General features: G+C 39.2%; 1 protein-coding gene across 1 annotated transcript in view; it reads right to left on the bottom strand.

Moving 5' to 3' along the window:
• Positions 1-20,136, bottom strand: part of KIF13B (kinesin family member 13B) — a 203,481-nt gene that overhangs the window by 137,168 nt on the left and 46,177 nt on the right. Inside the window, exon 3 of the mRNA XM_049100832.1 lies at positions 2,047-2,059. Within this exon, the coding sequence (XP_048956789.1) occupies positions 2,047-2,059 (13 nt within the window). The remainder of the gene's footprint in view (positions 1-2,046; positions 2,060-20,136) is intronic.

Genomic DNA, 20,136 nt, shown 5'->3' with positions numbered 1-20,136 from the left:
AATTCCTGGTAGGGGCTACTTTTCAAGCTAAAATTTGTCAGCCATAGTGAGAATCATTACTGCATGGTTAGAATAAATAAAATGTAAAGTTCAAATTAAGTTTCTTCTGTTCTGTTTTTTTTTTTTTTTTTTAAGATTTTTTTCATTTATTTGAGGGACAGAGTGAGTAAGAGACAGCACATGAGCAGGGGCAGAGGGAGAAATAATATCGCCTGCTGAGCAGGGAGCCCAACTCAGGGCTCGATCCCAGGGCCCTAGGGTTATGACTTGAACCAAAGGCAGATGCTTAACCAACTGAGACACCCAGGCGGCCCCCTGTTCTAGCTTTCAATTCTCATATCTTAAACTTTTATTTAATTCTGTTTTTAACAAGGTTAAGTAGACACTATATTACTTCTTTTTTTCTGTAAGCTTAGCTCTCACTTCAAAGGTGCCATCACCACATGGTGTGTAGTTATCAGAGAGTGGGCTCTAAGTGGCACTCCTCTCTCAATTATTATGGGGTTTTTCTTTTCTTTTTTTTTAATTTAGGAATTTCCTTAACAACTGCATTTCTAATTCTCAATTCCAGTAGAGAAGCTACCATTAAAATAACCATTAGAATAGCCAGTACAGGTGCTAGGCCCTGTTCATAGAGCACTGAGGTACAAACAAGTGGAGACCCTGATGGCTGGCAGGTGGGGAAGCTGGGATTAGGAACCAGCCTTTCCACCAGGGATCTGTTTATCACCAGGCTCTCCATCACTAGGCTGGATTGGCTCCATTCCCCCAAATTATATGAAAGCACCACAACCTGGTACAAAGTTAGGAACTACCGAACACTCAGTTCTCACTTACAATGCTGAATGATCCTCTTTAAGTTTTAGCAATTTTGCAATTATAGGAACCTTTAAACTGTTCTAGGAATCATCAGCCAAGGATTTCCTAAAGCAGATAAGCCCTTTTCTTTCTAAATATTATCCCTTTAAAATTAAATTTTTTTTCAAGTAACAGTAAGGAAATATTCATTGCACAAAGTCAACACAGAAACAAAAGGAAAAAATAAAGATCTCCCATTCACCAAGCATACCTCTTCCTAGAAATAACTACTATGCTAGTAATGTGGTGTTGGTCCTTCCATAATTTTTATGTCAAGTCAACATTTTCTCTAAATATCAAAACACAACTGAATTAAATAAAACATGAATAGTTTTTAAATGGTCATGTAATATTTCCTCACATCTTTACTGCAATCTCTGGTCTCTGGCTCCAACAAAAAAATCAGAAAACTGAAATAATCCAATACCTTTTCACAGAAGAGATAAAACTAATAAAGTTAATTTGACATATATAAAGAAATCCAGTGCCATATTAAACTATTAAAAAAAGTATTCAGTCCCAAAGAGCTCTGTCTATACATATTTTAGCAATAGAGAATGGAATTATAATTCAACCATAGACTCAAAAGCAAAATCCTAAGAATGTAGATAAAAATCTGAATTTCTGACAAGTTCCAAGTAATGGCAGCAAATGGTCAATTCAAAAATACAGACCTTGTGCCCACTCTGGCACACCTCTAAATTCCTTAAGAGATACAAGAACTGATGGATTCCACTGAAGTTTCTTTAGAATCTGAGCTTAAATCTAAGATGAAAGCACATTTGCCTGACGAAACTGTGGGCCAGGGCAGCTTTCTGTTGGCCTAAGAATGTGTCCCCAGCTGTCTGGGGAACAACATGGATGAATCTGCCTAGCACGGTTTTGACCACAGTCTGGAACGACCAGTTTCAAGCCAATCCATGGTGAACAGCAGAGCACAAAAGGAATCTGTGTTGTAGTTGCCAAGAAACTGGCCAGAATTGGTCAAAGTACAAATACGGCTTTTCCATAAACCTCCAGTCCCTCCTATGCCAATAAGTGATTTCTGATTTATGAACAAGCTGACACTTTGCATTACTTTTACAAAAGTGACAGAGAGAAAATATTTTAGAGAAGAAAATTACCAGTATTTCAAAAATATGCACATAAGACCCTTAGAAGCATTGCATAATAAACCAAATTTCTTACCTTTGGCTGGCTTCTGCATTTCCAAAAGAGATGTCATTGTGGATATGAAAGAAGAGGGAGAGTTAATTTTGGTTAGAAAACAATTTTGAAGGCTAAAATGATAATAAATATCTTATAAATTTTTATTAACTTTGAAATCAAATAGTAATTTAAAATAAAGGAAAAATTAATATCTACTAACTAGTAGGGTAAAGTCCTTAATTATAGAAAACTTGTACCTCTCAGGAAGAAGAAACATTATCTAAGCACTGGATAATTTTTAAAGTCCTAATATTTCTGCCTTCTGCATTCTGCTTATTCTTGTATCAGTCTTATAAATACACAATTTAAAGTCTTTACTTTTTAAATCATCTGATTTCACTTCCAAGTAGTCTTCTCTCCTTTGATATAGCAGCAGCTCACTAGATAGGCCCTTCTATAAAAAAATGAATTCTGGGCAGCCTGGGTGGCTCAGTGGTTTAGCGCTGCCTTCAGCCCAGGGCCTGATCCTGGAGACCCGGCATCAAGTCCCACGTTGGGCTCCCTGCATGGAGCCTGCTTCTCTCTCTGCCTGTGTCTCTGACTCTCTCTCTCTCTCTCTCTCTCTCAATCTCTCTCTTGTCTCTCATGAATAAATGAATAGAATCTTAAAAAAAAAAAAAAGGCGAATTCTGCTCTGGCTAAGGAAAAACGGTTAAATTACAGAAACAACTAATTTTTTGCCAGTGAATTACTACTTACTGAATTACTCACTTATCACTTATTGATCTATGCTTATCCAGGTGCTTCTAACCTCCCTCACCCCAAAACTATGACTCAAACTTCCTCAGAGTACAGAGATATAACTAAACCCAGTATACTTTTGAGATAGTTTTAAACTTAGAGAAAAGTTTCAAGAAAATCACAAAGAACTCCCTTCACCCAAATTCACCAAGTGTTAACATCACCACAGCAACTATATCATTCTCCCCTCCTCCATATACAGATATGTACACATACATATTAGTTTTCTCCTAATCATTTGAGAGTAAGCTGTAGACATGTCCCTTAGTGCTAAACACTTCAGGGTCTAATTCCTCAAAACAATTATGTTCACTCTTGTAACCATGGTACAATGTCAAAATCAGAAAATTTAAGAATAAAAGAAAGGACTTGAGACAAAAACAATAACTGAAGCTTTAGGAATCACTGCTCTCTCCCCGAGGATCAAAAGGCCAACTCAAACCTAAAACTTGAAAGTAAACTGAACACAGAAGTGCTTCCTTCTAATTGTCCATACAACTTCCTGTCCCTCTGTCTCCTAATAAATTTTCTTCTAAAAAAAATTTAGTACATATTTGCATCGAATGATTTCAGATAAGGACACTAAAGCACCAAAGAAAGTCTACCAAAAAACGACACTTGCCTAATAGATCCTGAGGTGATGGCCAATGTGGCTGACATATAAAAGCAAGTAATTTCTCTGGAGTAAAAGATACAGAAAAACTGCCCAACAAAAAGGTCCTGTAAGATGCTGTTTGAGGTCACTGACATATGCTGTCATCTTTGTGCTTTTCTTTTTTGTTTTTCCAAGTTTTGTCAGTTGTGTTGTTGAATACACACAATGTTAATTAATGTAACACAATGTTACGTTAATTTCAGGTGTACACCTAGTGACTGCGCAAGTGTATATATATACACTAGTCGCGCTCTGCACAAGTGTGCCTACCATCTGTCACCACACTATGCTATATCCCCTATGCTGTGCCTTTCATCCCCATGACTTACTCATTTGGTAACAAGAAGCCTGTATCTCCCTTCACCCGTTTTGCCCAACCACCCCCCTTCCCTTTGGCAACCATCAATTTGTTTTCTATATTTATAGCTCTGATTCTGCTTTTTGTTTATTTATTCATTTAATTTGGTTTTTTTAGATTCCACATATGAGTGAAATCATATGGTATTTGTCTTTTTCAGTCTGTCTTCCAGTTTTACAGAGGAGAAACTCAAGGCTCAGAAAAGTTAAATGACCTGTCCAAGACACAATAATAAGCAGTGATGGGATAGAAAACTAGGTCTTCTGACTCCCAAGTCCATGTTCTTCCCTCTTCCATCCACACTGATCAAAACAGCCTCATCAAGTTTCTTCTAGACTTAATCTATGAGTCATACATTAACAACTGTTCTTGCTAACAGAAACCTTTCCCAATGTATTAATTTCCTCCATTCTAATTATTACCAATAAAAGGTTACCACCTGGTGCTTATGCCAGTAGAAGTTTACATATTCATCATATTTACAAAACTCCACACTGGTCTTTTTCTGAAGAAAAAATAATATATTTAGTATGATATTTCCAGCTTAAATAAAATATCTTATACAAAAATCAGCTCTTCCTAAGAGACAATCAACAAATACAAAATTCAGTAATACAGGACACATCACAGAAGAATCCATGAGACTAACCTGGATATAGAACCTAATAATAAAAACAGAAACAAACCAGTAAATTAATTACAGAGCTAAGTTTCCAGCTAGGGATTCTAGTGACTACAGCAGTTAAGCTCAAATAACCTACAGAGCTACTGGAAACCCAAAGATGTAATTACAGCTCCGTACAAAAATAAATACGTAAATTAATTAATTAAACAAAACCTTCCAAAGTATAGTTGCAATCCAATATATGGTAATGGCTAACTTCTCCCCAAATCCCTTATTTAGAAACCTCAGCTATTCAGCTCACAGCGGAGATTTAGGAAGCAAAGAAGACCAGCCCCTGACCAATCAAGAGAGCCATCACAAAGTAAAACCATGAAAGTCTTAGTTTCTCTCAGCTGAGTTGAATTACTTTTTGTTGTTGTTGCTTAATTTCATTTTAAATACCTTCAGGCTCACAAAACATTCCAAAAATAGTACAAAGAATTTCTGTGTACCCTTCACCCAGCTTCCCCAAAAGTGATGTCTTACATAACCAGTCATTACAATCAAAACCAGGAAACTAATCATCAACACAAAACTTACTAAATAATCTAGAGCCAACCTTATATAAACATTTTGCCCATTGTTTTCCACTGATGTCCCTTTTCTGATCCAGGATCACACCTTGCATGCAGTTGTCTGTTTCCTCCCATCTGGGACAATCTCTCTCCCATGACTTTGACACTTGAAGAGTAAGTGTCTTTCAATGTGGGTTTCTCTAATGCTTCCTCCTAACTAAATTCAGGTTATGCATTTTGACAAGCACAACACTACAGGTAATGTTACACCCTTCTCAATGCCTCATACCAGAAGGCACATGACGGTGTCCATCCATGTCTCAAAACTGATGATGGTTACTCTGTGATCACTTGCTTATGGCTTCATCTACTAGGTTTCTCTGCTGTAATATTACTAGTTTCCCTTCATACACTTTTCTTGTTGGGGGAGACCTTGAGACTATATAAATACCATTTCTCATCATACTTTCACTCACGAATTTGAGCATCCATTGATAAATCTTCCCTACAACAATTACTGTTACCCAAATGGTGACTACTTTTAGTTACTGGAAATATTAACAGTGCAGGTGGACCGACATGGACAGATGTGGTTTTTAGGAAGAGGTCAACTTGAGAAACAAATGATTTAGCTGCATAGTTTGAGCAGAACAGTTATCTATGAAGGAGCTACTCATCTTCTTTTTACTGACCTGGCTTAGGAGTACAGCTCACTTCTCATTTAAATAATACATTATAACATAAAATTAAGTCCAGTTACACTTTTGATTTTTTAAATGCCACAATATGAAGAAGGAATTTAATGATTATTTTTTAAAGAGGTTTCTTTTTTAAAAAGATTTTATTTATTTATTCATGAGAGACACACAGAGAGAGAGAGAGAGAGAGAGAGAGAGAGGCAGAGACACAGGCAGAGGGAGAAGCATCCATGCATGATGTGGGACTCAATCCCAGGACCCTGGGATCACAACCTGAGATGAAAGCAGACATTCAACCACTGAGCCACCCAAGCACCCCTAGTGATGATTTTATATAAGTTACTGATCTCTGGAAATTTTTGTTGATACTTCTGACCATACAAAAATAAAATCAATATTGGGTCCAAAATAAACCACACAGTATTCTGTACGTGTAAAACACAAAGCAGTATCAGTAGAACAAGTTACAAATCAATTCCTGCTGTCCAACTACCAAAATTGAACATCCTATCTAAATATCAACACCTCCTTTAATTTTAAAGATTTCTTTAAGTTTCTGAAACCTTCAAATTAGAAATATTTGGAATCTCTATTTTAACAGGCTCTCTCTTCAACCCACTCCATAACGGATGTATACATCACAAAGAGCTTATTCTGATACAGCCATACTACGTAATGATATTGTTTCTGTTTCAGACTTAGCTGGCAGTACCAGCAACCAAACAACAATCTGTCTGATGATCATTTTTTCTTGGTCACCCATCCCCGATGTGCTTTCTGTAAAAGGAATAAAGCTAATCTGACTACAAATTTCAGCAATGACTCACAAAAGAGTCAATCTTTGCTTATCTCACCAGCTTTAATAAGTATAAACATCACCAAAAGCCCTGTTAATTATTTTGACACTTGGAGTACTCTGTTCATTTTTGAAGACTAAATTTTAAAAGCATTATTGAGGGATCCCTGGGTGGCACAGCGGTTTGGCGCCTAGCTTTGGCCCAGGGCGCAATCCTGGAGACCCGGGATCGAATCCCACGTCGGGCTCCCTGCATGGAGCCTGCTTCTCCCTCTGCCTGTGTCTCTGCCTCTCTCTCTCTCTCTCTCTCTCTCTGTGACTATCATAAATTTAAAAATAAATAAATAAATAAATAAATAAATAAATAAATAAATAAATAAATAAAAGCATTATTGATAAAGTAGAATATTTTGCAGAACAGCACTGAGGATGTAGAAGGGTTTGAAAACACTACCACTGAAAGGGTAGATTAAAGAGCTGGAAATATGTAGCCTGGTGCAGGGAAGACTCAAGGAAGACATGATGTCATCTTCAGATTGGAGGGGGCTCACACACTTGGGAGCAGGAGGAGAAGCAGACTTATTCTAGGTCAATTGAGAGGCTGAATTTGATAGAACCCACTGGAGAAGGCTAAAAGAAGAGGAATATCTCTCTAATACAAGAATAATTAGCACTATGTTAAACAGCCAGCTCCCCATGAGTGGAACTATATAACAAGAGAAAAGTAGCTGATGAGGATGTTGCAGGAGTGAGAAGTTATACACCAAACCACTCATAGAACTCTTTTCATCTAGAATAAGAACACGAACACCAAGTATTCAGCAAGTTCTATTTCTGGTTATTTTTAGCACTGACACTTGCTGACCCCTGGTACATCAGAGGTAAACCAAGTTACTGGTCAAGCATCATCTCCCACATCACAGCCCAAGAAGATCCCTCCTCTTCAGCAAGCTAATGTACTTCCTGTATTCCACAGACCTACACTCATAATGCCACTCCCTCTGACAACTCTGTTTATCCAAGCCTTACCCCCTATGAGAAAAACTCAGATCAAACTTTAGCTCCCTTTAAGAAACCTTCCACAAGAAACCCCAGCAAAAAGTAAGTTTTTTCCTCCCCTAATTCCTTCGAGTCAAAACTATCTCTAGTGCTCACATACTACCTATCATTTGGTCACATGGTCACATTTTTAATACATGGGTCATCTCCTCAGCTAGACTATAAGAGGTATACATAGTATACCTCTCTGCCTATATCAGTATCCAACACAAGGCTCTTTGTTATTCAGCAAGTACTGTTTTAAGCTCTTCCTATAGCCTGGCCCCTGCTTCTGTTTTATCTGCAATCTGGCACTGTCTGCCTTTTGGCCACACTGACCACCTCTAATTGGCCCAAGGTGCCCAGTTTCCTAGATTTTCTTTCTGCCTTGAAATCTTAAGAGGCTAACTCCTATCCATACATCATTTCTCAGCTTAATTATTATTTCCCTACCTCTATCTTTCTTAAGCATCCAATCTATATTAGGTCCCTTATGTTATTCTCAATCGCACTTATTTCTAATAGAATAAAACCATTCCCATCACCATCTCTGCTCTGTAAAATCGTTCCCCAAACAATAAAGCAAAGAACGAATACAGACTCCAATCAAGTGAGGAGATAATTATAATGAAATACATTACATGAAGACAGAAAATGCATCCAGGGAATGTAAAAGAAGATCAGAAATGGGCAGTGCTGAGTATCCCAGAAGTTGAGTGGGGAGGGGGGCCCTTAAAAAACAGAAGAGCTTTTGGGTCACTATCTCTGATATGCAGTCCTTGCTTTAAATCAAGAGAAAAGACAGTTTGATTATCTTCTATTAGAATCTTCCACCCACGCAAACTACAACTGGTTGAGAATAGAGGAACATCCAAAACATATGGCCAATGAACCACAACTGGCATATTTCACAATCACAAAACTTTAGAAGTATGAAAATCCTTGTTTATAAATTCCACACTTTCATTACCAATACTGGGATAGTGTAATTCAAAAAATATACTCACTATTAACTCAGTCATTTGTAAATCACCTACTTCTTTCTGTCTGTCAAACATACAAGCACAATAAGTTTTAATCTACTGTCCACTTGAGCTCTAAGAAACTTTAAATCTGGCCAAAGAATTAAATGAATATAGATGTACTTGGAGATGGGGGGTTGTGAAATACATTTCATATCTATGTTAATAAAATAGTATATATTCATTTTAATAATTACATGTTAAAATAACTTCAAGGTACACAATAGACTAGGATAGATTACTGAAAGACTAACCTTAGACTCCAAGCAAGGAAAATTCTTAGAATTACTTCTCTCAGTTTTTGTGATTATCTTTGATTTCTAATTTTATGAACCCATATTTCTCCAGTTTTACTGTGTTGGATTTCTCCTTGATTGGACTGGATTTACAGGAAAAAGTTTTAGCTGAGTATGAAATTAACTCTCCTGTCCCCTTACTCTCTCTATGCAGATCCAGACTTCAGCCTCTAAACCAGAAGTACATACTGAAGGTCCCATAGGCCAAAATACAGCCCACAGCTGTCTTTTGTTTAGTCCTCACAGTATTGACCAAAAGTCAAAAATCATAAGATTCCACATTAAGAATTCTCTTAAAATTCGGAGGATCTGGAAACACGAGGCCTAAATCCCCACACATAAACAGGGGCTACATCTCAACTACTGCCATCTTCCACATGTATCTATCTGCCAGGTAGCAGCAGTTTTAAATTCCTACTATTCAGAAAGAAAGTCGAACAGGGTTTTATTTGTACTCAAAGAAAATGAAGGCTTGCAAATTCACAAAAATAAAGAGAATGTTTCTAAATCCAATCCCAAGAACCTAAAGCAGAGGGCCTTCACAATTCTATCAGATTCTCCCCACCCAACTAAATAAGACTTTGATATCTCCACACACAATCCTGGCTATCAAGGAATCCCAAACTCAAATGTCACATGTCATTAGGTTTAGTAGCTATAAAAAAGAATTAAATGGCTTACAATCTTCAGTGGCTCAGCTGGTTAAGCATCTACCTTCCACTCAGGTTATGATCTCAGGGTCTTAGGATCCAGCCCCACATTGGGCTCTCTGCTCACCAGGGAGTCTGCTTCTTCCCCTCCCTCTCCCTTTGCGCTCTCCCTCTCTCAAATAGAGTGAAATTTTTAAAAAATAAAGAAAATCAGAGTTAAAAAAAAGATCAAAACTAAAGCTTATCTTCACTATGAGCAGGAACAGGCCTAGAATTCAGACTTGAAGTGGAAAGGCTGTGGACTTCAAGGGAAAAAAGAGCACATGTATCATGCCTGCTATCCATATATTCCTGCATGCTCAATTTTGACTCATGAAGCAATCTTAACTTGGTTTATGTCAGCAAGCAGGTTGAGAAAAACTGTAATTTCTAGCTCATTACTATAATTACTCTCCAAATCCATTGCTTAGCAAAGATCTCCTTAGCTTCCTTAAGTAGAAACTCAATTTACAAGCATTCCCCAACTAAATACTTCACTGCTTACAAGAGTAAAAACTGCTTAGCTAACTAACTGAAGATTGCTGTGTTTATCCTTCTCCTGAGACATGATTTTCATCTTTGAAATCTCTCTCAAACCCATCCCCTCTTCCCTTGTCACATTCACTCTTTCCTTCAGCAACATTTACTGAATATCTACGATAAGCCAGGTCCTAATCTCAGTACTGGCAAACTGCATTGAACAAATCAGACAAAAATCCCAGCTCTCTAAAGAGCTTAAATTCTACTACAATTGAATGAATGAATAATGAATGAATAAATGAAGGAAGGAATATGTAACACAGTAAGTGCTACGGGAAACAAAATAAAGCAGGTAAGAGGAGTATGGAGTGAAGCTGAGGTTGGTGTGGTTTTTTTTTTTTAAAAGATTTTATTTATTTATTCATGAGAGACAGTGAGAGAGGCAGAGACACAGAAGGAGAAGCAGGCTCCTCAATGGGAGCTCAATACAGGACTCGATCACTAGACCCGGGATCACACCCTGAGCCAAAGGCAGATGCTCAACCACTGAGCCATGCAGGCAGGCATCCTTGGGGTTGACATTTTAAACAGGATGGTCAGGAGAGGCTTTGTGGAGTGGTGTTTGCACAGAGGCCTATGGGAAGTAAGAAAGCATATGGAGAGGCAGCAGACACAGTGACGCCCTACTTTTTCATCCACCTCTAGGTCTACCTATTACATAGCTTTCTAACTGTGCTCATGCTGCCTCCTATCTCTTCTCTGCAACTACTCATCCACTATGTAGCTAAACTACATGACTCAGCAGGTCATAATTCTGCCCAAAACCCTTCATTCGCTCCCTATCCCCTAGAAGATAAAATCCACTCCTCGGGATCCCTGGGTGGCACAGCAGTTTGGCGCCTGTCTTTGGCCCAGGGCGCGATCCTGGAGACCCGGGATCGAATCCCACGTCGGGCTCCCGGTGCATGGAGCCTGCTTCTCCATCTGCCTGTGTCTCTGCCCCTTTCTCTCTCTCTCTCTCTCTTTCATAAATAAATAAAAATTAAAAAAAATAAAATAAAATCTTAAAAAAAAAAATCCACTCCTCAAGCAGAAAAGGCTCTGATGCACATTTGTGCCCATTCCATAAATGTTAAATATCATCATTATTGTGATTTGATTAATGATGCAATGTTAACTTAGGGTTTAACCTCTTCCTACCTCCCAAGCCTCAGTCTCCTACTGCTCCCTCCCCACCCCACCCCCACCGCCCAGTACTCTTGTACTTTACACATACTTGGACATGTCACATCCTTCAGGTTTGGTTACTTCTATACTTTCAGTGACCTGTGTACTTTTCCCACTTCTCGCCTGGTGACGGCCTACTTGTCCAGAAAACCAAAAAAGTATCTTCTCCATCCATTTTTGGGAGCTCTTCTTTCCTAAGAAAGTGTATTATAGCTGTATTTCCTCCCCTTGACTATGAGCTCCTTGAGAGCACAGGGCAGCGTTTCATCCTTCGTTTTCCTAGTGCCTGATATTTGGTAGGCACTCAACAATGCTTTCTGGAATCTACCATCAGATGATGAGCTTGTATAAATTGTTCAGGTCTCAAATTAACTCCCAATTTACACTAACCCCAGGGTCTCTATAATTATTCTAGTGTCGCAATACACGACCAAAAAAAATTGCTATTAGATACATATAGTAATTTTTAGCCAGATCAGAATACCATTTATCAACTATTCAAAATATATTTGAATCAGAAACAAAACATGCCTCCAGAAACAGGAAAAAAACAAAAAAAGATGCCACACTTTTCTCTATAGAGGAAACCAGGACTAGGCCACCTGGGTGGCTCAGTCAGTTAAATACCTAACTCTCAATCTCAGCTCAGGTCATGATCTCAGGGTCGCGAGTTCAAGCCCTGTGTTGGGCTCCATGCCTTTAAAAAAAGCGGGCGGGGAGGGAGGGCGGAAAGCACCTGGGTGGCTCAGTCAGTTGAGCATCTACCTTCAGGTCTGGTCATGATCCCAGGGTACTGCGATGGAGCCCTGCATCAGGATCCCTGTGCTCAGTGGGTAGCCTGCTTCTCCCCCTGCCCCTCCCCACCCCTGCTCATGCACACACTCTCTATCTCAAATAAATAAATAAAGTCTTTAAAAATAAAAAAGAAATTAAATAAGGAAGAAGTCTTTCCCCTTGAGAAGCTCTTCATGTTCATCATGAAAAACATTGTAAGCCATTATTATCCTCCATCGATTTTTACCCTATTAGGGAAATAAGATGTGTTTTAGAAAGCTTTATATAAAAAAACTTTTGAAATGATAAAAAGTTCAATCTTTTTTGCTATTGAATGAGCTTATTCCTCAGTATTACAGAATGTTGACTCATCTAGCATATCACCTCCCATGATACTGCATAATAATGGTAACATATTTATGTGTTTAAACACATTTGCATATATACTTGTTAACAGTGACTCCTACAGTATAAGGAAGAATGTAATAGTAAAAAATTCACAGGAACAAAATATTGTATTATAGTAACAAAATCAGGAAATTGTTAAATATGCATGAAAATAATTGAGATCTTTGGTCCATGGACGGGCCTTAGTAGGTCTCAGTAGGTCTCAATTCCTGAAATTGTTTTTCTGGGCAGAGGAGCTATAACTTTCAGATTCTCTAAATAGTCTATAACCCAAAAAAGGTTAAGAAGGAGCACTGTTTTCCTAAAAGCTATGGAGCTTCATGTCCTAACCCACATCTGGCTTGAAAGACGGAATATACAAATGGATGATGGCCAGACCATATATGATACTAAAACCCACAACTTCTGTGGCAATTGACCCAGAACAGTCAGGAATTGGTCAATGACTGCCAGCTTCCCCCTCCCCCCCCCCCCATTTTTTTGGCCCTGATTGCAACTCAGGACCATCCAGAAAAAAGCCAAATATACTCCCAAACCAAACACATATGACACCTGCTTCTAGTTAACCTGTCGCTGGCTTCCTCATGCCAGCAAGCTCCATCAGAAGCACACCTGAAGTCCTCCTTTTTGTTTTCCTTTTTCTTTTTTTTAGTATAAAGCTTTTGTGCTCCTCTGCCTGCCTTTGAGTCTCTGCCAAAACCAAGTGACAGTAGCAGACTCCCTTGCTATGGTAAACATTGAACAAATAGCCTCTATTCTCATTTGCATGGTCTTAGTTTAATATCCACAGATTAGCTAACATTTTAGATAAGAAATAAGAAAGCTCCAAATATAAATGAAAGGCACCAGAACAATAAGAAAATAACACTACCTTGCAAATTTATCTGTAATAAGATACTCTGAAAAGAAACCAAAAAGGAATGACCATAGAAGGAGGAAAACCAGGTGAGAGAGGCATCACAGGAAAAAGAAAGTTTCAAGAAGGAAGGAGCATAAGCAGTATCCAACACTATCGAGAGAGCAAGCAAATTAAGGAGGGAGGGGCAGAAGGCTCCTTTTGGTCGGTCTCCCAGTTGTTTTCTTTAAAGCTCTTGTTTATTTATTTGAGAGAAAGAGCACAAGCAGGGGGAGCAGCAGGCAGAGGGAGAGAGAGAAGCAGGCTCTCCATTGAACAGAGAGCCCTATGGGGCTCAATCCCAGGACCCTGGGATCAGACCTGAGCCAAAGGCAGACACTTAACTGATTGAGCCACCCACATGCCCCTGTCTCCCAATTTTGATGCAGACTCAGCCACTCCTCATTTATTTTCTGTGGCTTACAGTGGACCAACCTACCAAAGCCTCAGAAATTCAAGAAAAAGCTCCACCCATCTTGTGGTGCATCCCAGATTGGCATTAGTTAAATGTCACAAAGGCTTGCAAAGGGCAGGTTAACACAGCAGGACTGGGACTCTTAAAGTCCACTTTAAAGACCAAAGAGCTGCTTTAATTACACTCCTAGAGCTCATTTCCCCTGTGATTCTGTGAGACAACTTCCCACTCAGACTCTCCTCCCCAGGTAGGATATAACTGCAAGATACTTATGTTGCTTCTCTTCTTTTATAGCTAGTCACCAAAATGTGGCACAAGCTTTGGGCAAGTACCTAGATGGTGAGCCCTGAGAGCCATGAAGCTGTGGAATCGGTAGTCAGACTACAGTGGATCAAGGAATGAATGAGAAGTATAATTAAAACACAAAGTATTGTTTTATTTGAAAGTTTGCTAGATCTTGAAAGTTCTCATCATGAGGAAAAAAAATTATAACTGATGATAGATGTTAACTAGACTTATTGTGAAGTTAGTAATACATACAAATATGAAATCATGTTGTACACATAAAACTGATATATGTCAGTTATATCTTTAAAAAAAGAGCCCTCTGGGCTCTAAAATAAAAATTTTTAGAAATATTATTCATTATACCTTTTTTTGATTGCCAAAAAGCATGAATTCCAGGTACCTTTTCAGAGCACAAAGCCAGTCCTGTAAGCCATCCCCCCTACACAGAAGGCTGTGTGGCTAAATGTTTCTGTAAGGAACACCAACACAGGAGTTTTTTCTGATCCTTTCCAGGTGAGGTCATACCCAAACACACTCAATACCACTGTTAGCCTCACTGCCCAAGATAATACCCCCAGGAAACACCTCATTCCCCCCAAATTTATAGGAAAATTTATTTTGTTTAGTTTGACAGAAACAAAACGTGTGTGGCAGACAACATTTGTTTCAACAAACTAATGAGAACCCAAAGGAAATATCTGGTCTTAAGATATTTACTAATACAAGTTCCTGAGACAGCCTCCTACCATGGTGATTCAAAATAACATGAAGGGCCTTTTTCCTTTCTTATTAAATTTATTTGACCCCTTTTTGAATGGGGGATATAAAAAAATTTCCACCAAGTCTTCATCAACATATGAGGTACAACTGGAGTACAAATGTTTCAGAATAACAGCATTATTTTCATTTGCTCCAGCAATTTACATTCTACCTGCAGCTGAAAGAAGAGGCTGAGGAAGACTTGTGTCATGTGAAGGTAGACTACTGGCCATGCCACACAGTTGTATGTCTGCATACTTCACAAAGGCAGCTGGCCCAGAGGTTCAGTGGGAGCTAAAACACAGATCCTGCTATAAGGACCAAGCAGTAAACAGGTCATAGCAAAGCAAGGGGCTCAAAGACAAAGGCACTATTTGCTTTTCCTAAGGCTAGGACAGCTCAGAAGGGATGCCTGTTCCTTACTGGCCTGGTCAGAGGGGTACCTTCTCTTAATTTGCACAGAAGCACTATTTGCTATGAAAGCCCTGCAGGGTACTCTGACTTCCAATAATTGTCTGCCATGGGAGCTACAGGAAATGTGTCTCCTCAATATTCAACAAGGTAAGCTAATATAAATCTGAAATTCTAGCCAAGACTTAGAATAACTGGTTCTATCTAGCTCTATCACAAACAAGAAAACTACACAAAAGATATGAAACAATGTTTTCATAAAATGGGTAACAGGCAGTGTGGGATTATGATCTTGGGGAGAAGGCAAACAAGTGAATGGGGACCCTACAACTGCCCAGGCTTTCTACCTAGAGATACTTTGTACAGGAAGAGGGAGCCAAGCCAGGAACAGGTTGGCCTGGGCAGAGAGGGTAAGATTGGATGTCTGAGGCAGCTGGAATTTGCTGGCCAGAGAGAAGGAACAGTCCAGAGGAAGAACTCCAGGAATGTGCAGGGGGCCCAACACTGTCTCTGACTGAATACTAAATTGCATACACAGAAGGGGAGAAGCCAACAGGCCATAAAACTACCTGGTAAAGAACTACTGCTGGAGAGTTAGGTATACCCTGAACAATTTGCAGAGTTCACACAGGACTCAGAGACATGTGTTCCAACCAGCCACAGTGGACAGATCTCTTTGAACACTAGAGGAGCATTTGATAGAGAGCCCAAAAAGGCCACAATTTAGGTGTACAGCTAAACTTGCCCCAGAATAAAGGCTGCTCTAGCCCCAATCTAACAGAGCTTAAAAACAGGCCAAGATCCAGCTGATCCACAAGTAGATTATCCATGCTTTGAGAACATTCCCGTCACTCCAAAAAGTTCCCTCATGACTGACTGCAGCCAATTCCAGGACCTACTCCCAGCCCCAGGCAACCGCTCATCTGCTTTTTGTCTTTCATCTTTTCTAGACATTTCAAATAAATGGAAGCCTACAATGTGTGGTCTTTTGAATCTTTTTTTTTTAATTTTTTTTTATTTATTTATGATAGTCACAGAGAGAGAGAGAGGCAGAGACATAGGCAGAGGGAGAAGCAGGCTCCATGCACCGGGAGCCTGATGTGGGATTCGATCCCGGGTCTCCAGGATCGCGCCCTGGGCCAAAGGCAGGCGCCAAACCGCTGCGCCACCCAGGGATCCCGTGTGGTCTTTTGTATCTGGTGTCTTTCACTTACTATGTTTTTGAGGTTCATCCGTGTTGCAGCATGTCATTGATTCTCAGTTCCCTTTTATTGCTGCTGAATAGTATTTTGTTTATCTGTTCATCAGTTGATAAGAATTTGGATTGTTTGTGGCTTGGGGCTATTATGAATAGTGCTGCTGTGAACATTCAAGAATGAGTCTTTGTGTAGACACTTATTTTTATCTCTCTTGAAGAGATGCCTAAGAGAAGAAATGTCAGGTCACAGGGGAGTGTGTATCTACCTTTCCAGGAGACAATCAAACTGTTTTCCAAAGTATTAGTACTGCTTTACATTCCTGCCAGCAACAAGTGAGAGCTACTGCTGCTCTACATCCTCACCATCACCGAGTATTATCTGTCTCATATATAGCCATTCAAGGGGCATAGAGTGGCCTCTCACTGAGGTTTTAATTTACATCTCCATAATGACCAATGAGGTTGAGTCTTTCAAGAAGTGTTTGTTTCACTGTAGAGAACAGAAAAATTCTCATAATTGAGTTTCTATCCTTACTTTAAGACTACTATAAGGATTGACAAACTGCTGGTCAAATCCACACTTTTTCTTTATTCTCTTTCATACTTATTTCTCTGTACTATTTCTAACTATTATTTCATTCATTTCTTCTCTCTCTTAAACCACTTCTGAGCCACTTCACAGTCTTTGTGTAGACATTTTTATTTCCCTTGGATAGCTAGGTCACATCGTCAGCATATATTTAACTTCACCTTTAATACTTTTTTATGGTCCATATGTGCAAAACTCCCCACTCAAAATTTAGACCAACCTTTTTTGGACCAAGCTCAACATATATACATTAATTTTAATAAACTGTATTTAATTTCTCATGTCCACACGATGACTCAACACATATACTAAATCACTATGCTAGAACAAGTCTTTATTGCTTTCTCGCCAATTTCTATTTAAGCATCTATGATCAGATGGTACCATGCACTTAAATCCTCAAGTAGCACAAGACAGTGGATAAAATAACAATACACTAGACATCAAAGACACTGTCTTCATGGCATGTTGCTGGAAGAAAAAGTACTCTACACTAGCACTAAGTAGATACCCTTCTACAGGTTGTTTCTGCCTTTCACTAGCTTTATGATCCTAGTGGTCACTTAACCTCTTCGAACTTCTCTACTACTTCAGTAATCTGATGGAACCACTACTCCCTATATAACCAGCTTCACACTACTGTGCAATGTCATGTGTGTGCATGGCAGAAAGAACTCTGCTTGCAACTAAGCAGACTTGGGTTCAAATCTAGATCCAATAAAGGTTTGTGATCTTCCTGAGCCCAAGCATTATTGTAAGCGCATTCCATGTATTATTTTCTTTCATCCTCACTACAACCCTAAAGGATAAATCCTATTATTGTCTTCATTTTATAAGTGAGGAAACCAAGGCTTAGAAAGATTAAGTAACTTGCTCGAAGTCAACAATTAAACACCAGACTGGGGATTCAGATCGAGAAAGCAGCAGTACTCAGCTGGAGGAATAAAAATCTCACAGGTCTTGTGAGATCATAAACATTGCATTTTCTTTCCAGGACCAGGTTGCAAAAGGCAACTTTGTGCAGTGGATCTTCCTTCCCTACATTAGTTTTTCATGGTTTTGCTTTGGTCCTCCTTCCCTCCCTCATAAAATCTGGTTTCCTGAAGAGGGAAACAAACCTTGAGGAAATAGGTTCCAGCCCCCAAGCCGACTAAGTGATATGTGGGGAATGGCGGGGGGCGGGGGGGAGATACAGGTGCAAAAGATTTATTTGTCAAGCCTACCTAACAAAAAGCAAAATACATCATTTTTTGTGCAACACAGCAGTGGGAACTGGGGGCAGGGGAGAGAGAACAAGGGAAATATCCTAGGAAAGAAAAAAAGCACCTACATCCTTTGTTTATTGTAGAACCAAGATAAAACGAACAAACTCTTAAATAGTCATGCCTTCAGATTTTATGGCATTCTTCAACTGGGCTAAAATGTTTTGAAGAAAGCAGCAGCAATCTTTGAATGCATTAGCTTGAAGGACAAAAAAGCACTGGGAGTTTCTGAATGCAAATTTAGACTTTTAGAAATAAAAAATAAATGAGGATATGAATTCTTAAATTTAAAGCTCATTTTGCATACAACATAGAGATAACCAGTACACACAGAGGAGGCTTACTGGCAAATTAGTTTCACGCTCTCACCTTCAGATACAAGTGTGCCTACAGACAACCAGATAAATTACCCAAATATTAATCAGTATTCCCCTGTCCCCGCAGTGTTGAAAGGAGACCTGCCTAAGGAACTTGCTTGTGTAAAACAGATGAAATTATTTTTTAAGCATTCAACAAGTTTAAGTCTGTATTTTTCATATCTTTATTAACACAAGAAGCTACCTTTTGTTACTGTGTGGCAAATACCTGGCATACTTTAGCTCTGATCCTCACACCAACCCTGCATGGTAGGTCTTGGGCTCTCTATTTTATAGGGTAATAAGGAAAGAACAGTACAGAGAGATTAAATAATTTGTTTAGAGGCAAAATGGGATTCAAACCTAAGTTTTTCATTCTAAAACTATGCTCTTTCCACTTAAGCATTTTGCCTCTCTCTCTTTATGGCCTATGATGTGGGAGAACAGGTTACAAACAGCTTTGCTTGTTTCAGGAAACTTAGGGATGGATATTTGTTTAAAATGACCTGCTTTGGAGTTAATCAGTTTGTTGTTTTTTTTTTTTTCTCTTGCCTTCAAATGGAAATGGGCTGCATAATAAAGTGGACTATAGACTGGGGAAAGCTATATGGTTAAGAATGTACAGTGGCACAAAATTAAAGTTATGTGAGCTACAGGTGCTTAGTTTAAGTCTTGTTTGTGGGGAAAGACTGCCCTTTCTCCAGCTCTTACCCACCTATACTAACTCCCCAAAGAGTTAGTATAACTCTGGCCTTTAATGAAACAAGAGTACTAAGGAGAGGATATTTAATTCCTCATTCCTCATGTTTCCATGCAGAAGAATTGGAAGTAACACTCCTGATGCCTCTAAGCCCCCTCACTCTGTCCTCCTAAGGAAAGGAAGGGTGAATTATCAAATCAGTGTGTTCAAGAGAGAGAATGGTTTTCAAGAGAAGGAAAAGTGTATACAAGATCGTTCCTCCACACCACAAGGGAGGTCTGCAGGTGTCAAGTTTGCCTGTGCCTGAGAAAGTCTGCAACTCAGGGGTAAGGAATCAGGAATCCCATTTGGCCAACAGTCCAAAAGCCATTTTCTCCATCAGCTCTATGAGTAACTGATGTGAAATGAAATGCAGAAAATAGTGGTAAAGAGATCAGGCTCTAGAATCAACTTGCCTGATTTTGAATCCCAGTTCCGCCTCTTACTATGTGACCTTGGGCAGCTAACCTAAACTTTCCATGCTCCAGCTTCCCTAATCTGTAAAATGCAGATAATAAGGGAACCTATTTCATAGGATTGCTATGAAGATTAGAACAGTGTCTGGCACATAAGAACCACCACGTGGGGATCCCTGGGTGGCGCAGCGGTTTGGCGCCTGCCTTTGGCCCAGGGCGCGATCCTGGAGACCCGGGATCGAATCCCACGTCGGGCTCCCTGCATGGAGCCTGCTTCTCCCTCTGCCTATGTCTCTGCCTCTCTCTCTCTCTCTGTGTGACTATCATGAATAAATAAATAAAATCTTTAAAAAAAAAATTTTTTTAAAAAAAAAGAACCA

The sequence above is a fragment of the Canis lupus genome, chromosome 25, assembly GCF_003254725.2.
Source record: "Canis lupus dingo isolate Sandy chromosome 25, ASM325472v2, whole genome shotgun sequence".
Classification (NCBI taxonomy): Eukaryota; Metazoa; Chordata; class Mammalia; order Carnivora; family Canidae; genus Canis; species Canis lupus.
The sequence above is the reverse complement of the archived record's forward strand: the minus strand, read 5'-3'. Positions and strand labels throughout refer to the sequence as shown.